General features: G+C 32.2%; 4 protein-coding genes across 5 annotated transcripts; all 4 read left to right on the top strand.

Annotated features, from left to right (window-relative positions):
• The first annotated feature begins 1,209 nt into the window (after window positions 1–1,209).
• LOC100527126 (RING-H2 finger protein) lies at window positions 1,210–2,072 on the top strand. The gene has a single exon (NM_001248365.2). It carries the CDS (start codon window positions 1,269–1,271, stop codon window positions 1,962–1,964), a length of 696 nt encoding a protein of 231 aa, NP_001235294.2. The 5' UTR covers window positions 1,210–1,268; the 3' UTR covers window positions 1,965–2,072.
• Window positions 2,073–10,437: 8,365 nt separating this feature from the next.
• Window positions 10,438–13,761, top strand: LOC100798052 (actin-3). Of its 2 annotated transcripts, NM_001358090.1 has the most exons (5): window positions 10,438–10,638; window positions 11,701–11,771; window positions 11,860–12,253; window positions 12,334–12,947; window positions 13,027–13,761. In NM_001358090.1, the coding sequence occupies exons 2-5, from the start codon at window positions 11,712–11,714 to the stop codon at window positions 13,090–13,092; spliced, it is 1,134 nt and encodes a 377-aa protein (NP_001345019.1). In that variant the 5' UTR covers window positions 10,438–10,638; window positions 11,701–11,711; the 3' UTR covers window positions 13,093–13,761. The 2 variants fall into 2 exon arrangements, with proteins under 2 accessions (NP_001345019.1, XP_025985166.1); XM_026129381.2 differs by lacking the exon at window positions 10,438–10,638 and having other exon boundaries at window positions 11,697–11,771; window positions 13,027–13,479.
• Window positions 13,762–17,378: 3,617 nt separating this feature from the next.
• LOC100500634 (uncharacterized) lies at window positions 17,379–19,861 on the top strand. Its single transcript, NM_001250196.2, is given in 3 exon segments — window positions 17,379–17,486; window positions 19,359–19,381; window positions 19,491–19,861. Coding segments are annotated over 3 exon segments (282 nt in total). The 5' UTR covers window positions 17,379–17,423; the 3' UTR covers window positions 19,687–19,861.
• Window positions 19,862–20,584: 723 nt separating this feature from the next.
• Window positions 20,585–23,057, top strand: LOC100804084 (fibrillin protein 5 homolog). Its single transcript, XM_003532808.5, has 7 exons — window positions 20,585–21,089; window positions 21,186–21,301; window positions 21,558–21,680; window positions 21,864–21,962; window positions 22,061–22,105; window positions 22,713–22,786; window positions 22,956–23,057. The coding sequence occupies exons 1-7, from the start codon at window positions 20,828–20,830 to the stop codon at window positions 23,041–23,043; spliced, it is 807 nt and encodes a 268-aa protein (XP_003532856.1). The 5' UTR covers window positions 20,585–20,827; the 3' UTR covers window positions 23,044–23,057.

Here is a 23,057-nt window from a genome sequence, read left to right as displayed (position 1 = left end):
GTTACACTTTAAAATGTATTTCTTTATATTGTTTAACTAATTCAAAAATATTAAAATACCTCCTTATGTTCTATATGATAAGTTATAAATTCTTTCACAATTATATTACTGAGTGTTTATCCACTTTTTGAATGTAAAATTGATTCTCATTCAAAAGTTATAAGAGTTTATAGTCACCTAAACATGCTTTTCATGTGACAAATAAAAATCAATCAATTAATTTGTTGGTTCCTCAAACATTGGTGAAGGAGTTGGGTTAAATTTCCTCTTTCAATCCCCTTCACGCATTGATGGCTTCATCTCATTGTGTGAGTATAGTATCGACACTACACAATAACCCGACATTAACTTTTGTCCTAAACAGTGGAGGGATGTATATATAAACGTTGTGTATCCCAATCATATCTAAAAAGAATCATATTTTAATTTTGTACTTTTAATTTATTGGTTATCTTAATCTTATTTTAATTATTGAAAATCATATATATATATATATATATATATATATATATATATATATAAAACTTTGTAATTAGTTAATAACATAACAATAATAATAATATATGAAATTAAACTCTAATTTTTTGTATCAAATTCTGAACCTCAAAACAACGTGTCGCATTGGAAGCATGTTGCGTCTTGTTCACCAAAAGGAATTTGGCGGCAATAAAAACAAAAAGCATTTCCTGAACTTTTAATTTTCATGTGAGCCAATACGGATTAGGCCACTTAGTTCAACTTTTTATCATAGGGACCCAAAAGAAGGGACATTAATCGAATCAACCTTGAAACCATATATATTTCAACTCATATATACTATACATATCCTTCAGGAAGCTGCACAATTCCTTCACAGGCCCAAGGAGTAACAGCTGCCACGTTGACACATGGTGAGTCCTGCTTCGTGTAAAGTGGAAATAAAATGGACCCATCATAGATAGCCGAATTAATATACAAAAGGCTTTGTCAGTGGATGTTCCATATCATATCATATGCTTTCTTTCTAATTTATCTCTAACAACCAGATAAAAAGTTAAATTTTCAATCCTTGCCAAAACTCCCTTGGGAATATTCTAACAAACCAACCAATCACCAAACAACAATAATAGTTTCATATTCTAATCAAAGCTAGCTGGCTAGATATCATATCATACCCTAATATGTTAATAACTTCCCCTATATATATACATATATTGGCCTAAGGCCTAAGATAACCAACCTCAAGTTCTATAACTAACTCTTCTTCAAGACCCCCATCATCATCAAACATGTATGCTTCAACTTCCTTTACTTCACAAATGGTCCATGACCTTCTCATGGACACAAACTCAAGAAAGTTACTCCTTCAAGATCCACTTCTTCACCAATCAATGAACTCAGCCAACTCCCCAGATGCCATGAGTTACAACACAACAGACTCATACTTCAAAGGTCGCGACTTCGATGCAAATGTTGTCATGATACTCTCGGTCCTGTTATGTGCTGTTATTTGCTCACTCGGGTTGAACTCCATCATAAAGTGTGTCCTAAGATGTTCAAACATAGTCATCAATAACAATGACCCTTCTTCTTCAAGTGTGAGCTACAACAACCCTTCACCGAGATTGGCCAACACAGGAATCAAGAAGAAAGCCCTCAAGACTTTTCCTACTGTGAGCTACTCAACAGAGATGAAACTTCCCGGTTTGGACACAGAGTGTGTGATTTGCCTCTCGGAGTTTGCCAATGGTGATAAAGTGCGCATTTTGCCAAAGTGCAACCATGGTTTCCACGTTCGCTGCATTGACAAGTGGCTAAGTTCACACTCATCATGCCCCAAGTGCAGACAGTGCCTCATTGAGACATGTAAGAAAATTGTTGGATCCCAAATACAACCAGTGCCACCTGTGCCAGAAAGTACCATTATAAGGATCCAACCACTAGAACCTGAAGGTCTGGAGCGTAACTATAGAGAAGTATGTTAGCTAATTAATTACTTTAATTAGTACTAGAATGTAAGACAAACCAATCAACCATCAACAATGCGGTGGTTATTGGGGGATTTTCACTTGCTTTTTGTTTTGACCTCAGATGTAAGATAAACTAGTTCAATTTTTGTAACTGCAATATTATTCTTTTCAATAATAGTCTAAAGTTATTGATTGAATTACCAGGGCTTTTAATTTGTTGTGTATTCGTCAAATTTAATATAAAGATATCTATGGATGGAGATGCGAGTGAATTATTTCGGAACAAGATAAGGGCAAAGCAAGCAAACTATCAGTGTATTTTTTGGTGGTCACCAACTTGTGTATATCATTATTATTTCCACTTAACTAATATTTTTAATGTTATAACTAAGGTGACCACTTTGAATAAAACAAACTAAGCACTCTTTCTTACTCCAAAGTTCACTAAGAATTTGCTTAATCCAAGTTAAGATACGCCGCCTACCTGATTAGAGTAATTTAATAATATTTTGCACATTTTAAAAACTTGCATTACTCCTCCACTAACTACTTCATTTATATATATATATATATATATATTAATAAAATAACAAAAATAAACATTTCATCACTTATACTCTCTCTTTTAAACTAGAAAAGAGTAATATAGTATTTTAATGTGTAAATGTCAGTTGTGTTTGATAATAACGTACTCCTACAGTCTTTCAAGAGAGAAAACAAAGTCGTCAATATGGATACTGTTTTATCTATCTTGTGCGTAAGAGATGAAATTAATACACCCTACTCCCCCCAACCAAAATAAACAAATTAAAATGAAATTCTAGTGCATGTGTATCAAAGGGTTTGAAGTTTATGTTTGAACATTAACACATTTAATTTTTCGGGATATGTATGCTCACAGAAGTTGTAGGAAAATGAATTCAAATTAAGATTAACTTCGTGCACACAAACATTATAAAATAGTTATGGCTTGTGGCATTGCTGCTAACATCATGCTTTAAAAGTTCGATTCTTCTCAATTAGCGGAATTGGTGATTGAATATTTCAACGAAGTTAATATGATAAAGAGCAATCCGATAAGATACACAATTAATCACTTTGATTCAGATTATTAAACATTTTATCGCAAAAAAACGCCACAAGTGAATAATAATTTAGTCATGAACGTCCCCTAGTTTTGCTGTAGTAACTAGACTCCAAGTTTAAAAAGAAAGGAAAAGAAAAACTACAAAGTCGCGTACTTTATCCAGCCAATGGAGCATATATATAATAAATGGAAGCTGAGGCAGAAATCACTAATCAACTTCCAATCAAATAAATGTACTAAAAGGGAAATGTTATAGGTTGTAACATAGAACTCACACATAGTGTATAATTCCCCACACTAACCAACCACATACATCCCAGGCGGCTGAACTTTGTTTTGCTAGAGTTCAACGCATTATATAAGCTTTGATTGCGGCATAATATGGTAAATGTATGCGTGGGACACAGAAAGCTAGGCCAAGCAGTTTATCTTGGCGTTAATGAATTAAAGCAACTGGATAGTATTATTGGATGTTATGTTAGGAATTATACTAAATGTGTGTTTGGACGGAGAAATTTAAAATTCTGAGAAATTTTAAATTGTAAGAATTTCACATACTTCAATTGAAATTCTTTTATTTTCAAAATTTTGTGTTTGGATAAAAAAAAATTAAAATTATGAGGATGAAAAAAATGAATGAAAAAAAAAGAAAAGATATGGTTGGTGAGCTAGTTATATGTGTTCTTGTTCACACCCGATCGATATTTTAAGAGCTCAGACGGTGTTTCTTGAAGAAGACTGTAAGACGAAAATTTCAATTCCTCACCTCTTACAAAGAAATTGAAATTCCAGATTTGTAGTTGTTTAAAATTCTGTTTTAAAATTCCAAAATTTTAAATTTTTCATAAATAATATCCAAACAATGAATTCTAAATTACAGAAATTCAAATTCTCTGATAAATTACTTTTTTCAATTAAAATTTTCTATCCAAACACATTTTAAGAACAAATAAGAGACTAAAACAAAAACAGAAAACAGGGTAAGCCATTGATGATACACTACCTAAATTCACGCATAATAGAAGAGAGAGACGGGGAAAAAGCAATTCCAAGATTAAATATGCCAATAATTCACACCTGAAATGATTTTCTCCCGTTACAAACAATAGATCCGTATGCAATTAATTGAGTTCTGGGTTAAAGGTTAATTTGGGCATGTTTGGATAACACATGAACTCTTTTAAGAAAATAAATTAAGAAGAAAAGATGAAATGATTTTTTCTATAAAATAAAATTGATTTATGTGTAAGTTAAAAAAATTATCTGAATCCAAACATAAGTAAGGATTCTTAATTTTACCCTAAAGGATGTTAGTTAAGTTCATTTAATTTCTTGATTTCATATTAAATAAATATATTTTCTAAACTACCCTTAATCATACTATTAATTAGAGATGATGCTTACAATTAAATTAACTTAAGAGATTTTTTAAAATAATGGCCTTAATTGGGGTTGAATTAGTTAAAAATACTTTGTATTTCAGTTCATCAAACTTGAACATTTTTTCTTTTAGTTTGGGTTCAAAGGGAATAATATATAGGAACTTCCAATAGTTAGTTTATGAAGAAATTTATTTGATTTTTTTACTTATTTTCTTATTCTATTAGTGTTTATATAAAAATTTATCCAAATAAATTCATAATTTCTTAACCTAAAGACAGCCCCTAAAAAAACTGAAGCATCTATATTTGATAATAATTACTCGTCCAAACCTCCACATGATTTTTTAAATAACTTTTTTTATGTATCCAACTTGGTTCTAAGTGAGATTGTGTAAACGGTAAAGTAATCAGGGATAGATCAAATTAATTAGTTAAGATCACAGTGCATTTAATTTAAATTAAATAAAAGGATGTGAACATGCTTTAACTTTTTGCCTTTTGAAATAAATATAGTTTAGGATTATGTTTCCGTTTTTAGGTTGTTTTATTTCACGTTATACGAGAAATCCTAGACATTAGGGGTGAAAATATTTTATTTATAGCCTAGTGTTTTATATGTATTTATAGCCTAATTTTTTTCAAGGCTAACAATAATAATTTATAAATGAAAGTTTCAGCACAACGAGTAATCTATTTATTGGCCTTGAAAACTTGGCAAACTCCTGCATCACAGCTTTTATAAAATCTGATAACATCTGTTGCAGCAAAACATACAACCCTACCCCAATTACATCTGTTCCAGCAGTTCCAATTCTTGTCTGTGTTGTTGTTCTGTTTTTTGAAATTTATAGTTGTGGATTCGGAAACCTTTTCCTTTTTGTAATGGCATCAACGGAAATGTGTTTCCGTTAAGGATATTGTTGGGAAAGAATTTAACAAACAAAATATGGGGGTGAAAAAAACAAGAAGGGTTGAGACTAGCAAAGTCCCTGATAGATCAGCTGAAAAATAAAAAATGTACAGCAGGACTAAAAGCCCAAAACTAGATTCAGAAATCGCTTATGTTGGATCCATCTTTATTCTTTAGAGTAATTGGACTCACTTGCATTTAATAGTTCTTGCCTTTGTGATAGTCTCCTATAGCTGTCAAAACATGTCAGTTTTATACTTTGGCTCATTTAATAAGTGGATCAATTCAATCGGATTCTCCTCTTGGTTAGTCTTAAAATTATTGTCTTGGTTCGACTCATAGGATTGGTGGGTTGATCCGCTTAAAATAAATAAATAAAATCATTTTTTTGAAAAAAAATATTGTTCTAGTAATCATGATTATTGGCTTTTATATCATAACTTGCAAGTAATAACTCAACGTCACATACAATTGTCAAGAATAAAAAATTAATTAAAATAATTCTACTTATATTCATGCTAATCTTCATTTCAAACTAAACATTGGGATAAAGCAATAGGATTAGAACTACAATACAAGTTATAATTAATTCCATTCGAATAGTGTGAACAAAACCAAAATGTAAATACTAATCATGAAAGATGACATCTCAATTGATTAGAATGAAAAATACAAAAAGAAAGATAGTATAATAGGTGGACAATTTATGGGTCAACTTGGCTACCATCAGTTTAATCCAATAAATCGAGTTAAATTTTTTGAATAATTTTAATGACTTAATTTTTTTTTAACCTAGGGCAACCCAAATCCCCCGTAAGTTGGGTTGACCACATGTTTTGGACCTTTTGACCATTTTAGTCTCTTATTATACATTTGAGATTTAAGTGACATGCATAAATATGCAAATAATAAAATGCACGCAAATTAGTAAGACTAAATATTAAAATTTAATTAAAAACAGAAAATTATTTGAGAATGGTTTTACTAATTATGAGGAATAACATTTGAAATGCTTGTTTAAATGAGACAAGAGAAAATATATTAAAATATCTAATTAAGATAATGGAGAAAATGAGAGTTTCATTCTCTAAATTGTATATTTTAATTTACGATATAAGAATAGATTATCAAAGCATAAATGTTAATACGAGTATATTATTTATTCATGTAGACTCAGAACGTGTATATTACTATTTGTTTAATTTTCATTAAACAAAACCTATACTAAACACACATGTTTGTCTAGTTAGAAAAAAAAAAGTATTTTAAATTACAGTGAATTGAATAACGACCAATTTAACGATATAAAGCATTTTAGTTATTTAGCTAATTTGTTCTGGATAGTGTAAGAACATTAGGTAATTTTAAATGTAAACCTCTAAATTAAAATGCTTGTTTGATAGTGAGACGAGGTACCCTAACATGGAATGCAGCGAGAATCTATAATAAGCTCTGTGCACCTGCAGAATCCTGACATGGAATACAACAATATTAATGGCGTTTTGAAATGTAGTGGGGGGAATGGGGATTCCCCTGGCTAATGGTCCCATCCATGCCTAAAATTCCTCACTCTGCCCTTCACTCATCCATCGTCCTGTTCATTTACATTACAGAGTGATTGGATCCACAGGTTGTTGGATTCTCATGTGTTCTTGTTAATTACTACCAAGCTATATGGAAACTTGTGTTGCAGTGATGTTAATTAATTTCTAGACTTAACTATTGGTATAAGAGTTTTTTTTTTTTTTTAAGTGATGACAATATGATAATAGTTAAGCACCTTGATCTTAACCTTTTTGTTATCATAAGTAGCACTACATATTACATATATAAATCCAATATAGAAAGATATTCATGATGAATTGAGGAGATGGATCAGTATCCCACTCATTAATTGGCGCTTAGACGCTAAGTTATATAGGTGAAGAGAATCACCAACCACCACTTCATGCAGCAACTGCGTATTTGTTCATTTGGTGTTGATCGTGATTTCCCCATCAAACAACGTAAGACTACTGAGAATGTTTCTATTTTGACCATGGATTTGAGATAAAATACAGATGCAAAAGTTTGGTGTGCACCATATCCTAGCTACTTATCTAGCTGTTAATAAGTGCTTTTAAAAGCTACTAATGTTGAATTAATGATTGATAAAACGACCAGATATACCCAACAGGTACCACACTAGTTACCACCCAAACCCAATATCATACTCCAATTAAAACTTCACCTAACATGTAGGATATACTGTGTATGTATGCGATGAGTTATATTCAAGCGAGGAGTAGTAATAATTAAATCTTTGCGTGTAATTCACTTGTTTTCCCCTCAAACGTACGGTTCTTGATCGTCTTCGAATTAAAATGCATCAATGTAAAAAATGTAATTTGCATTTTCAACTCTACCATAATTCTATTCTTTGAAAATGATTAAATGATGTGTTAAGCCGAACGGTACTTGAGGTGCTAGTTTAGGAAGGGTCTTAATGTAAAATTCCAGGTTATCACTAATTATTAATAAATACCGTCAAAAGGAAAGGTTAAAAAAATAATACGATTCACGGTTAAAAAAATTATACGGTTCACGGATTATAAAAGAATAAAGCTTCTAATTAAATAATGAATAATTTTCAACTCGTTTATATAGTATTAAAACAACGTGCTAAAAATCTAGTGATTGTTTACAAATATTTGTAAATATATTTTTGAAAAAGATATAATCATACAGAAATAAATTCTTAACAAAATATAAAATACAGTTAATTAATTATAGTGAGTGAGATATATAAAAATGATATTAAATATCATTAATATAAAATAAAATGAATTTGGTCATGTTTAGATAAATCTCAATAAACACTTATAAATCAAATTCATTTCATTATCTAAAATCAATTAGACACCTTAACTTTTAAAGAAATTAGATGAAAGAACCTAAATAAAAGTTAAAGTACGTAGATAAATTTAAACTTATGGAAAATGTTTAATTTATTTTATTTTTTTATTTTTTCCTATAAATACATATTGATAGATTGATTCAAACAGAACAGAGCCCCTTGTCTTCTTCCATTGTAAAGCCTCAAATTTTAATCAAATCAAACGTAACGCAAAAAAAAAAAAAAACAAACAAATTCTTCAATCAGTATATGCATGCAAAAAGTTAATTAGCATTAATTAGTACTACATGAGTGAATAAAATTCTACTCATGGCCAAAAATAACTTGTCTCGATATCCATGCATACATTATTAGCATTTAGTTTGGGTTGGTCATACGAAAAATACAATGAAAGAAACAAAAAAGAAAGAAAATATATATTTCTTTACAGCATGGACATAGACATAGAAGAAAACACGGAAAAATCTCCTCAATAATGCGAAAAAAGAAATAGAGGGAAAGAAAAAAAAATTCATTTAACCTTTTCTTCCCTTATTTTCATCGCTAGGCTCTCTCCTAATTCAACTACCGACACCCCACTGGTTCTAACCACCACCTCATCGCCCAAGTCCTAACCCATGGGGACGAATCCACATATATTCTTGTAAATTGCTTAAGTGAGTTGTTTAAATAAGATATTTGGTTCTTAATTAATTCATTCTAATAAAAAAAATATTTTTTTCCACAAAATTTAATGTTACTCATGTGTTAAGCACTCATTAATTCTATCAATTGTAAATTTATATGCATTAATTACAGGCTTTACAAATGCAAAATAAATCATCTGTAATCATGCATTATATATAGACACTCCTAATTATTTAAGAAATATTAAACCAACATCCTTTATATATTTCAATAATTTTTCTTAAATTGAAAAGATTACACCGTGTTCTTTAAAAGAGTTGCATAAATAAAAAATGCAACTTTATACAAGCATGCTGTCTGAACTTGGATTATTTTTTGTAGTTTTATATGTGCGCCTTCATTCCCAAATATTAATGTGTCAACAAAACGAGCTACCTTTTGAATGTGCACATAGTTGGAGCATCAACCGATTGGCTGTACCTAGCACGTGTAAGCACATGCAAGCTTTTAAAAAGATGGGGAAAAGGTACCACGTGAATAAGAGGATCAATATTTTGAGCTGAAAAGTTATATTTCTGAAACTTGAATACTGCAAATTATAGTTGAGATTCCTTTTAAGAAGCTAAAAAAAACCGTTTTATTCATATTATTCATTTGCACAAGCATACATAACACGGATATAAGTGATTAATTCCCGGACATTAATTATAATTTATTAACGTACAATTCATTTTGCTGTCACAGTTTGGCCAAAAATATTCAGAGAATAAAGGAACGACTGTAGTATCTTACAATGATGGGGACATGCAAAAGAATAACTGTAATACATCGATGAAGACATGAGAATGCCCCGCAATATCTTAATATGTATATATCTTGTGATCTCTGAGCATGCGTCAATATATCTAATGATAAAAAAATAGTTATTTGTCACAATCAATCTTTTTGGTAAAAACTAATGACTAGTTAATATGCCTTAAAATTGTTGGTTTGGACTTAACGGAAAAAACTTGGCCTCCATAATGTTATGAATCAAAATTTAAATTTCTACACTAAGAAAAATATTTGTTTAGTATTTCACTGTGTCTCGCATAAAATTAGATCTGAATTTTGAAGAAGGATATACGTGAAAACAAAAAATATATCTTAAAATGTGAAATTATATGATAAAGATTCAGTCAATTTGTACCAACTAATCCAATTTCTCTTTTATTTTTTAAAACATTAAAGTGATTAACTAAAGTCATGTTAGACGTCTATAAATCTTAATCAAGTGATGTGAATTTATTTAAAGAAATAAAATTTTTATAACACTTATTTTTTCATTTACATAAAGAAGACTCGAGAAATAAAGCTTCTTAACTTCTTACCATTTCTTGAGAGTTAAAAGGAAGAAAAATTGACCTTTATAATTACCATTTACCGCTCAGTTTTACCAAGTTTGAAGAGCCTTGTGCCCAGCTAGACAAAAAAATAAAAGGATAATACAAACTGACCCTTGCTAATTACCATTGACCCCTCAGTTTACAAAGTTTGATGAGCCTTTGTACACAGCGAGAGAAAACCGTTGTTGTTAAGCTCTCACGAACACACGCATATACCCTCTACTCTCTCTCTCTCACTCTGTATATATACCCCTCACTTCTGTTCTAGCACCTTCCATTAATCCATTTCCTTTTTCAACTTCGCGGTGTGAGTGAGACGGAGAGTGCTAAGCAATCGTCTTCTCTTCTCGGAGCTTGGCTTTGCTTATCGATTCTCTCTCCTCTCGTTTCTCTAATTCCAAGGTATTTCTCTGTCTAAACCGCCTTAGATCGCACTTTATTTTCAATTTTTAGTCAAATATTTTTCTCGCATTTTGGTTCCAAGTCATAAAACGGTGCTACTTATGTTTCCTTTTACCGATTCTCTGAACGAGGTTCTCCGATTGGGAAAATGTAGCCACTAGAGCTCGGATTTGTTTATTAGTGTTTCTTTCTGCGTGAGATTGCCTCCGATAGCAGAACCTTGTCTTCATTTTATTTTATTGCTTGGAAATGTCTTTATTGCTGAAATGAAAGTTAGATTAATGGTTATATGTAGTTGATCTGTGGTTTGGTGATTTATTTTGCATTCTACTCACTCTATCTGGTTCTGATCTGCTAGAAGCGAGATCTTGGATCTTGCGACAGCTAGACCATTTGTTTTTTTTATGTATCTGTTGTGTATGTATGGCCGCAATTGCTTAATTCTTCTGGTTTATTAACTGACTTTATGGTCTGATCTGGATTTTATGGGAGAATCTCTGATTTTATTTATTTATTATTATGGAAAATCGTTAGGTAATTAAGGTGTTGACAATTGATAGTGATATTTCTGAGTCAGTTGGTAACATGTGATTGTTGCTTATTCCTTATTGTGAAGCTTAGATTATAAGTCTCGTGTGCTCTAATCATGTGTATGCAGTGTGGAACCTTTATTCTATGATATTGTGAATAATGTCTGTTAATTTATAAATGTTGGCAGTTCAACATAAATAATGTTAAGGATGGTCTCTTTTGTTTATTAATTTTATGTACACCCTGCCGTTCTCTTTTTCCATTTAAAACAACACCACCTTTTCTAGTTATTAATTAAATATTTTTCAACTTGCAAGCACTAAATTGTTTGATTTCCCCTCTTTGATCTTGTGTGTGTGTGTGTGTTTTGTGCCATGTACTTTTGCTATTTCTGGTTCAAAACTGATATAGTCTTTTAAGTGAATCCTAGTCTTCGTTGGCTGTAAATGTCCTGGTTTCACGGGTTGTCCATACAATACAATTTTGTTACTTACTGACACTTTACTTCATGGCACCCTATGCTTTCTGTAGGTTTGTAAAAGATGGCAGATGCCGAGGATATTCAACCCCTTGTTTGCGACAATGGAACTGGAATGGTCAAGGTTAGTACTTCGTGGATTTTTGTTTTGTTGCATGTGCATATGCAAGTCTTGAGTTCATAAGTGAATAATTTATTTTAATATGGAACAGGCAGGATTTGCTGGTGACGATGCTCCTAGGGCTGTCTTTCCCAGTATTGTTGGCCGACCTCGACATACTGGTGTTATGGTTGGGATGGGTCAAAAGGATGCCTATGTTGGTGATGAAGCCCAATCCAAAAGAGGTATTCTTACTCTCAAGTATCCCATTGAGCATGGTATAGTCAGCAACTGGGATGACATGGAAAAGATCTGGCATCACACATTTTATAATGAACTTCGTGTTGCTCCCGAGGAGCACCCAGTGCTTCTCACTGAGGCCCCCCTCAACCCAAAGGCCAACAGAGAAAAGATGACCCAAATCATGTTTGAGACCTTCAATGTGCCTGCCATGTATGTGGCCATCCAGGCTGTTCTCTCCTTGTATGCAAGTGGTCGCACAACTGGTTTGTATATCACCATCTGTCTTGATTCATTCTTTTATAATCACATTGTTCTTTCCCTGAATCAATTCCTTTTAAAACAGGTATTGTATTGGACTCTGGTGATGGTGTGAGTCACACTGTACCAATCTATGAGGGGTATGCACTCCCCCATGCCATCCTTCGTTTGGATCTCGCTGGTCGTGATCTAACTGATCATTTGATGAAGATCCTCACTGAGAGAGGATACATGTTCACCACCTCTGCTGAGCGAGAAATTGTCCGTGACATGAAGGAAAAACTTGCATATGTTGCCCTAGATTATGAGCAAGAACTCGAGACTGCAAAAAGCAGTTCATCAGTTGAGAAAAGCTATGAGCTTCCTGATGGACAAGTTATCACAATTGGGGCAGAGAGATTCCGTTGCCCAGAAGTTCTTTTCCAGCCATCTATGATTGGAATGGAAGCTGCTGGAATTCATGAGACCACCTACAATTCTATCATGAAGTGTGATGTGGATATCAGAAAGGATCTATATGGCAACATTGTTCTTAGTGGTGGCTCAACTATGTTTCCTGGTATTGCAGACCGTATGAGCAAGGAGATCACTGCTCTTGCTCCTAGCAGCATGAAGATTAAGGTTGTAGCTCCACCAGAAAGAAAATATAGTGTCTGGATTGGAGGATCAATCCTTGCATCCCTCAGCACCTTCCAGCAGGTGATTATTTTATCATGAATTAGCTCTTTCGTGTGTGCCATTTTCATTGAATGCTAAAAAAAATGTTGTGGTTTTGCAGATGTGGATTTCTAAAGGTGAATATGATGAGTCTGGCCCATCCATTGTCCACAGGAAGTGCTTCTAACTTCTAAGTACAAAATATGCTTCAATGGTGAATTATTTTCGCTCCGGGTGTTTTTATGGGTCTGTGTCGTGTCATGTTAACAATATTGCCATGGATAAAGAGGTGAGGAAGCATCATTAAAGGAGAGGGTCTATTCTTAGCTTGATGCATCATATTTTGTGTGGGGGCCAGACAGTTAGAAAGGCATTTCTTGCGTTTGGCTATCCGTGGTTCATCTATATCTTCTTAGTAGGTTGTTTGTAGCAAGGGAGTGATTGTGATGATCTCTTTTTCCTCCATTTTCTTTTTGTATTTTTAAAGTTTATATTTGAAGGATTTTTTCCCCTTGGAACATTGAATCATTGATGTTAATAGTCATATGTATCAAGAAATCTTATATTATTGTTATTACCCGTTCTTGCTCGTAAATTCATTATGCAGTTTTTATGTATGTTGAATTGCTGGCTTCGGAGAAATTGAGGGTGCGCTTATGCTGGGAGGCGGCATTAAGTCCATTTGAAGAATGCATAGATCACTGTACAATTATTCTAAAACATATTATTGGATTGGTTTGTGTTGAAACTAAATACCAAAATATTGGTTATCTCCCATGATGGTGTATTCGGATTGCTTAAGTTGAAGAAACCGTATCTTAAGTTGAATTTTGTTGACAAAATTATTTTTTACCGTTTCCTATCAAATGAAAATGTTACTGTTTGAAATCTGATAAAAATGTACAACTTCTATCTATCAATTGTCATGTCTTAATGCCTTCATGAGAAAGAGAAAAAAAAAATACTGTTAGGATAATAATCAGTATAAATATGGGTACAAGTCATATAACTTTTTATGTGCTTAAGAAATTCAACATGAATGGCTTAAGTCCCGATTGGGATGCCCTTAATGTCTTGAAATTATAATATTTTAATTTATTTTTAATTCATTGATCATTTAAAAATATTTATGAAGTGCACGGAAATCAAACAATAAAGTAATTTCATACTAAATTAGATTTAGTTTACTTTTACTTTTTTTTTATTTTTGTGGTACATATTTTTTTAACTTAATTTTAAACAAATATTTTTAAAACAACTTTGGGAAGCTTTTGAAAAATGAACTATTTCTTTTAATTACAGTTTTTTTTCTCTCCGCATCAGACGAATTAAGAGTCAAGATAAGATAATACTATCATTGCGATGCCAAACTAGAGCAATGTCAGAATTATTGGATGAATAAATAATTAAGAGGTTAGAATTATCAATGACAACCATGATCAAGGAGAAAAAGAAAGAAACAATTTAGAAGAAAACAATCATAAAGAAAAAGATAATACAAAGAGAGAAACTTTAAGAGAAAACAATAAACACGGGAGGAGTAATTTCTGATACCATATCAAATATCAAAATAAAGAATGAAAACATATTAAACTAATTGATGAACGTGTTACAAGAAATGATTTATACGCAAAGGATTCAATAAAAATAAAAAAAGAATAACTAACTATCTATAGAACAGTTTGACATACTTATAACTAATTAAAGCAATATTTACAATAGAATAGTAATACTCCAGTAGTTACGACTGATTAGAGAAAGAACACAGTTTTTAATTTTCTTACAGCATAAATCTTTTAAACATCTTTTTATTTATTTATTTGAAAAACTCAAACAATAAAGAAATCCTACATTCTGTAGCATAAAAAAAAGTCCTGCAGTCGGTTGATTTAAATATCAATTTAAGTACAAAATTAATTTGGAGTCCTTTGAATCCACCACCTTAAATAATTTCAGAAACTAGTAAAATCCTTCTTACATATAATATTTTCAAACAACGACACAAGCCGGGAAACCGAAAAGCTTTAGAATTTAGGATGGCGCCAAAGCAAAACTAAAATGAAAAGGAAGAATCCGCGTGACATCTCATAAAGTAGCAGAAGAGCAGGGAGCTTCTTTTCTTATCAAAAGCTTCCTATCTTAAAATTAATTGACATTAAATAAAGTTCTTCAACAGATATATAAATTATCCTCGGAAGACTGAGACAATCCATGTAAAATTTGGATATTTTTTAACAATTTGAGCCTTAAATTTATAAATTTCTTTGACTCTTGGATACAATCAATATTCAACATATCATCCACGTACAAAATGAATTTAAGTACCATCTCAGCTTACAAACATAAACACAATCACCATACTTATTGTGTGTAATTCTTACTTCTCATTGATTGATCAAATCACTTGTATATTGCTTAATTCCATAAAGTGATCTCTTCAGTTTGCAAACTCAATCTTCTGTTGTCCAATAATCTTGAATCCTTGTGGTTGGGTATATAGTTTTCCTCTTACAAATTCTCATGTATAAATGCCATTTTTGCAACAAGTTGAACAAACTCTACGTCCAATTGTGCTACCAGGGACGACGAAGTTTTAATGAATGGATAAGAGCAATTGAAAAAATCTACTAATCTTGCCTTAAATTGAACATCATTCTTCTTAAAAATCTATCTTTTCTTTGCATGTACCATCTGCACTTGATTGTCTTCTTTTGCTTGGACAGTGACACTGGCTCCCGCTCCCAAATCACCTTTTGAAGGAACTTCATTACTTGATTGTTCATTTCTAAACATTCAATCGATTTTATTTTTTTTAATTGAAAGGGACGTCATTTCTTCTACTTATATACTTTTAATGCTAACTCTCTTTTCTCTCTTGAATGTGTATTACTATTTCACATACTATTTGTAACTGACTATTTTTTTTTCTTTCAATCTTCCCAAACTAATATATTTTATTTATTTATTTATATGTTTGACCTTTTAGCCATCTATCGTAATCAGGATCATGGGGTCCTGGGGATGCCTCTGGGTAAGATTCATCTAAAACCAATGTTTATTTCTCCTCTCTAGCATACCTATAAGATTCATGGATATTACACAAGATATGCTGGAGAAGGAACACTAGAAAATTTATTTAAGAAATAAAATGTGAATCCCATAAACAGAAACAATGTTCTAAATTGCAATTGGATCAAAGAATTAGTGTAGAAGAAGAAAAGTCCATTTAATCACATACCTGGGCACTAATTTAAACCTGGCCAGTTCGAAGGTTACGAACAGGATGATTTCCTCCATCTTCAAGGTTTCTGATGCCGGCCACGTAGATGGCACCACAGATAGAATTTCTTGATACCTACAGTTAACAGATATTAATAAATAAGCAAATTAAACATCCATAATATATATCCATGTTATATCATTTTGTTAGTATTATTATTTATTTTATTCTATTACAATAGGATAAAAGTAGCAAGTTTTTTTCCCGTTAAATATTTTACGAATAAATAATAATTATTCAAATAAAAACTATTAGTGAATAATTCTTAGTTATTTTAGAAAAATACTCTCCTTTTCTTTGGGGGTAGATTTATTATTAATAATAAAATAAAAATAACAATATTTTAAGCTTTAAAATTTACCACAAGTTCATGTGAGTTCGAACAAAGACGTAAATAAATTAAAAAAAAAAAAAACTCAAATGCATAATCATAGTTACACGATATAAACGCAGCCAATAAATTACTGTTTCACAGACTAGTCGATTAATAGCTCTTTGCACTTTCTCCAGAGCAAATGCGTTAATTTTATCTTAAAACAATAAACCTTTTTCAATCAGTTATGAGAAAACCTGAAAATGAGTGTAAAACTCTCTTGATTACATATCTACTGATTGTGAATTCTACCTTCTTGATGTCATGTCAATTATATAACTTAAATCCACAAGTCGCTTTACCTTATAGAAAACCAGTGACTTAACCAAATTAACCACACAATTTATATAGTTGTGCTTGCAAGTACAGCATGTTGCTAATAATTCTGTTATAGCGTTATGGATTTTAATCTGATTACTTGATCGTTAACCTGCTAATTATTGTAGTAGATCTCAGGGCTTACAGTATTTGGTCCGGTGCCACAATGGCGGCATGATTCTTATAAGATTTTATATATCTTAACCCTATTTTTATATTAATGGAATGTATTTATTTAAATAAGCCACATACTAAATCAACTGTTTAAATTTAAAAATAAAAATAAAAAAAGAAATGGCGTGGGGAATTCAATTTTCCAAATGCCGATTTTCCTTTTTCTAAAAAAAATATAAGCATTCGGATAAATATTTTGGAGGATAAGTATTTGGGTAAATAACTTTTTCATGAGTATCCATTTCTTTTTTGCACTCAAGAATTATTTCTTTTTATCAGCGTCTCGACAACGCGAATATATTCCGTTAATGAAAAAGCGGTAGCCGCTAGAGCAGGAGATTGAAGGGCGAAAAAGAAGACTGAGAGAAGAGAGATGGGCGTGACGAAGGAAGAAGTTGAATCATCCTTGAAGGCCAAACTGAACCCTTCTCATCTTGTAAGCTTTTTTTTTTTCTCTCTCTTTCACTTTGCTATGTGTTTCGTTTTCTACTTTCTTTCCTAAAGTTTTAGTGTGCTTTGTGATAACTATTAGGTATTTATTTTTCAATTTTACCTCCAGTGTGTCCATTACTTCTAATTAATTCCGTGTTCGGAGTTGTCCAAATTCGATTGAGTTCTCCTTCTTACTTACCAAAAGTGATTTCCGTATATTAAAACTGCTTTTCTCAGTAACCACTTATAAGAAAAGAAAACAAGAAGGAAGGAAAAATGAAGTTTCTCCCTAAGTTAAAATTAGCTTATTCATAAATTAAAACCAGCTTTTGAACAAGTTAATTAGAGAATTTCTACGTATTAGCTTTATCATAAGTTAGTTTTAGCTTTTGGGCAAGTGCATGTATAGAACCTAAAGTTTCAGCTTCTAAATGAGAAATAGCTTTTGGTTGAAATTAAGCTTCCACAAGGAGTGAAGCATAATTCGTTGGTTTATCTAGAGAACCATGAATTGGTTTGTGGGTAGCAATTCATGGTTGAGTTGTGAGTTAGGTAACTCCTATTCTTGTTTCAATTCATGAAAATGACAGTAGGAGGCGAGATAGACAGGCAGGGCTATGAAGGTAGCATCAAGATGAGATAGACAACGGAATAAGAAGTGGAGATGTAGCAGCACTTTTGTGAGGAAGAGAGTGAGCATGGGAATGCTCAAGAACCCCATTTGCACTCTGAAAATGATGATGATTGTGGATGGTGATGTCTGTGTATCTAATAGATCTTCAATTTCTTAGTAGCTTTGTGTATTTCTTTTTTATGGGTGTGGGAATCTATGAGAAAGAAACCCTTGCATCCCAAGGCAAGTACAAAAGCATACCACAAACCCACTGCATACTGACTTATCCCATTGTACTGTATACTTGGAAAGATGGCACAGGGCATATCCATATCTGTAACATGTACTGGATAGTATTGCGAATTCTTAAGCCCCCAGAATTGATCTCTTTGGCTGTCTGGTTTCGTTTGACTGGGTTATACTGCTTTGCTCCTCTTAATGAGCTTGAAGTTTTTTTTGTTTCAAGTTATTTCCTTATCTTCTTTCTTTGGTGTATCTGCGGCAACAAGTTTTGATACCTTGTGCAAAATATTCAAGCCCTCACCACTTGGCCGACCTTAGTGGGTTGGTTATTTCCATATCTGACTGCAACCATTTGTAGATATCAAAGAGTTGCTGGCATAAACTGTCTTCTCCTTCATGGATTATTGACTTTCTTATTTGTTTAATTGTGTGAGAATACATGGGTTATGGTGCTTCTAGTTATCCATTGGATCTTGGTTGTTTAGTTAATACATTGGAATTTTACTCAATCTAAAATTCTCATGTGCTATATGGTACCTGTTATTATCTATGACTATCAGAAATCCATATAACAATTTTGGAATTTCCTTTGACACTGGGCAGTCTGAGTGAATTATGCAGTGACGTTGAATTAAGTGTTGGCTCTTGAATTTTTTCACACGTGTCCAATGTTGCAAACATTTACAAATTTTTTATTTTTGCCAAAGTTGTGGTTTGCTTCATCACAAAAATTTCAGTATTGTTAATGGAGAGCTTTCCACTTGCATGTCACATGGGGTGTGTAATATGTTAAATATGGAGTGTTATGTGTATTAAATATGAAAATTTGTTAAAACTTAAAGGGGATTTTTTTTTATAATGGTTTAGACATTGTCTGTTAATTATAACCCTCTGTTATGGGAGTTACACATAACAAAACAAATTTTATGCACCAAACATGAAATGGGTTTACCCTGTATTTGACACTCCCCTCCCGTTCTTCAAATTCCGTGTTCTGATTTGATTGTATTTGTGTTTCAGGAAGTGGTTGATACATCTGGAGGGTAAGTGTTTTTTTTCCCCACTAACAGACCTTGTGTTCTCTACTTTGTAGCACTGTTTACTTCCTCTTTTTTTTATTTTTATCTTACAATCTTATGATGTGGCTATTAGGTGCGGTGCAAGTTTTGTGGTGGAGATTGTATCAGAACAATTTGAAGGCAAAAGGCTACTTGAGAGGCATCGAATGGTGAATGCTGCCTTAGAGGAGGAAATGAAACAAATCCATGCTCTCTCTATTAAGAAAGCTGTTACCCCAGACCAGTGGAAACAACAGCAAGAATCCAACCAATCAAATCCTGCTGCCTAAAGCATATGTTTCGGTTATAAAATAAGAAATCCATGCAGTGTATTGCTGACTGTTGATATTCTTTGTGGATTCTAGTTCTATGTAGTTTTATCATACTCAATTTATAATTGTACTACTAAATTTTGTTTACAAAATTTCTGGTTTAAGATGTGACCCTCTTTAGGTAGGAACTTCCAAATAATTTGTCATGTATACCTTGTAGGACCTTTTTTCTCTTTTTCTTTTCTTTACGTCACCACGAGTTTGAACTTATGGTCTTATAATATAAATCACCCACGTCTCGTGCCACTAGATATAGCGACTTTAACTTCTTTTTTTTAAAGAAGTAAAATATGAATCTAGGATTTCTTTTTCCGAGTCTAGATACATTCATTTTTTTCTCTCTTATATGATTTAATTTCTTACCAACTGCACTCTTTCTATGAAAATGGTTTACTTGAAAAATCTAGTTCAATTGAAGGACTTAACAGTTACCAGATTAGTTTTATTTAAGTTTTTAGAGATTGTTGCCAGATCTTAAACTTCATTAGAGACACTTGGGAATTTAATTGGACGTCTTTTGCGTTGCAATTATCCATGTTTCATATTTGAGAACATTTTTTCTTTGTATCCTATCTAATCTTATCCGATTCACATGCGAACTTGATCAATTCATAAATGTTCTGAACATGACCCTAGTGTTGAGCGCCCTCCCTATTGAAATGAAGACTCAGCTGCACGGTAATTTTTTTGAATTTAATATCTATGTACCTGACGGTCTAAAATATTTTCATTCAATTATAAATTAAATGACAGTATCATACTTGTGTGAAGTGTATAACTCTTTTTCTCATTTTTTATATCAAAACTTCAAAAAATAATGGTCTTCTCTTTCCCTATTGGAACATGGGCCTTCTGAGGTTGGCACGTAGAAGAGCAACGCATAAGGTATCTATCAACTGGATCCCGTGTCCTTCAAATGGGAACTTCTAAACCACATGTCTCGATAGACCTATCCACACAACCTTTGTTATAAAAACCAAAACGTGTCACGGTTTCCCTTTGCCCGAAAATTTCAGCCTAATCAGCAAAATAGATAGAGCATTGCAGCGACCCTCTCCTATGCTTCATCCTTCTGTCTCTCATCCCATGTGAAGGTTCAATGGTCACTAAGCTAGTTCAGCCACCAATGACAGATTCCCATGTGAGTCCTCTCATTTATAGAACCATGAATGTCATGAAGCTCCAAAATTTTGTCCCAGCTAGAAATCATCCAAGAATAAACACCTCAAGATTTGGTGAGAGACCATTATGGTTTAGACCCATTACAATCATTAAAGTTGCAGAACACAATTCTGGCTCAGGCTTAGTTGAGCTTGAAGCACTTGCTCAGAAGAAAAGAGAGCTTTACCAGGCGGTGGAAGGTACACACTCTCCAGTTATTTTCATCTCCCTTTTATTATTATGATTGAAAAGAGTAATATGATTGAAAAAGGGTTGCAAAAAAACATGTTTTGAAGGAATCAATAGGGGAATTTTCGGAATCCCATCTACCAAGAAATCTGAAATTGAAAGTTTGGTGAAGCAGCTAGAATCTCTGAATCCTACTCCATTCCCAACTCTAGAACTGGAGAAGGTAACATCAAGCCTTCCTCATTGGCATTTAGGAGCTTTTGTTATAAGAGGAAAAAAAAGGTTATGCACTGAATTAGTTTTACACATTCATCCCATCACAAACCAGGGAAATCACATGTGTAGTAAGTTTATTGATTTTTACAATAACTACCTTGTAAATGATACCAATGATGATTTGTGATTACTGATTAGATGACAGTGTTAAACTCAGTACATAATCATTAAACTCTTGTTATAATATGTTGTTATTATGGTAGGTGGCTGGGTGCTGGAGGCTTGTTTACAGTACAATCTCCATTTTGGGATCAAAGAGGACCAAGTTAGGCCTCAGAGATTTTATCTCATTGGATGATTTTTTTCAGTCGATTGATATATCCAAGGTACAAAAACAATGTAGTTCTCAATTTTGTATGATATAGACTATTTTTCTTTGAATTGAGACTTTATTTGAGTAGCATTGGACCTCAGAAGATGCACAGCTATGCACCGTTTCCACTATTTCAAGTTTTTTTTTTCTTTATCTACTGACTTTTAACTTTTGGTAATGTGATTTGAAAATGGAGAGCAAAGCAGTTAATGTGATAAAGTTCAGTGCAAGGGGATTGAGTTTGTTGTCTGGACAACTTAGTATTGAGGCCTCTTTCAGGATTTCTTCCTCAACAGTTAAAACTCCACTTCTTGTTTGGTCACTTATTTCTCTGTAAAGCATTAATATGGCTGCCCAATAACTACCTAATTGGTTACTGCTTGAAATTGACAGAGGGTTGACATTAATTTCGAAAACTCAACGATCACTCCTGACCGGGTATGTTAGCCATATACTGTATTACATTTTTGGCTTAATTTTGATTTTAATTCTTATATATTAACTTATGAGTGTTTTTCTTATCTTCCTTTTTCTAATTATTCGCATTTACTCATAGTGTTCCAATTGTTAAAATTAAATTTCATGCTCCAAATTCTAATATACAATGGGAATACAATGAAGGCGTGACATGACATTGATTTGGCAATGAAAATAATGTATTTTGAATAAAAAGGGATTTCATTATATTTTATACATTTTATTTTTATGCAAATATTATATATATATATATATATATATATATATATATATATATATATATATATATATATATATATATATATATATTTCCATTGCCAATTTCTATAAATCAATATCACGTCACACATTCGTTATATTTATCTTAATTACTGATCGATATTTGGGGTGTGAGACTTGATTTTAATAATTAAAAAGTTATTAAGATTAGAAACGAACAATTGGAATTAAGAGAAACAAAATCACATTGGCTAAATTATAAGAACTAAAAATGTAATTAAGACTATTTTTCTATGCCAATCAGATTTTTTACCTAGAGTTAATTTGTTTTTCCTCCTTGCATGCACAGTTGATGAATGTATTTCGGAAAAATTATGATCTTTTGTTGGGCGTCTTCAATCCAGAGGGATGGCTGGAAATCACGTATCCTAATTCTTTGAAGATTTTTTTTCCTTTTCTTTTATTGGTTTAGTTTTAAGGTCCAACCCATATCTACCCTTTTTGACCAGCCCAAATCATATCTTTCTTTGTATTTTCATGCTATTAATATTGATGAAATTTGTTGTTGTTCCTAAACTCCATTATGCCATAGATATGTTGATGAAACTATGAGAATAGGAAGGGACGACAAAAGCAATATCTTTGTACTGGAAAGATTTGATGATAATAATAACATGTAGCCACTTTCCTTCCA

The sequence above is a fragment of the Glycine max genome, chromosome 8 (assembly GCF_000004515.6).
Source record: "Glycine max cultivar Williams 82 chromosome 8, Glycine_max_v4.0, whole genome shotgun sequence".
Lineage (NCBI taxonomy): Eukaryota > Viridiplantae > Streptophyta > Magnoliopsida > Fabales > Fabaceae > Glycine > Glycine max.
Note: the sequence above shows the minus strand (reverse complement) of the source record. Positions and strands in the feature narration are given on the sequence as shown.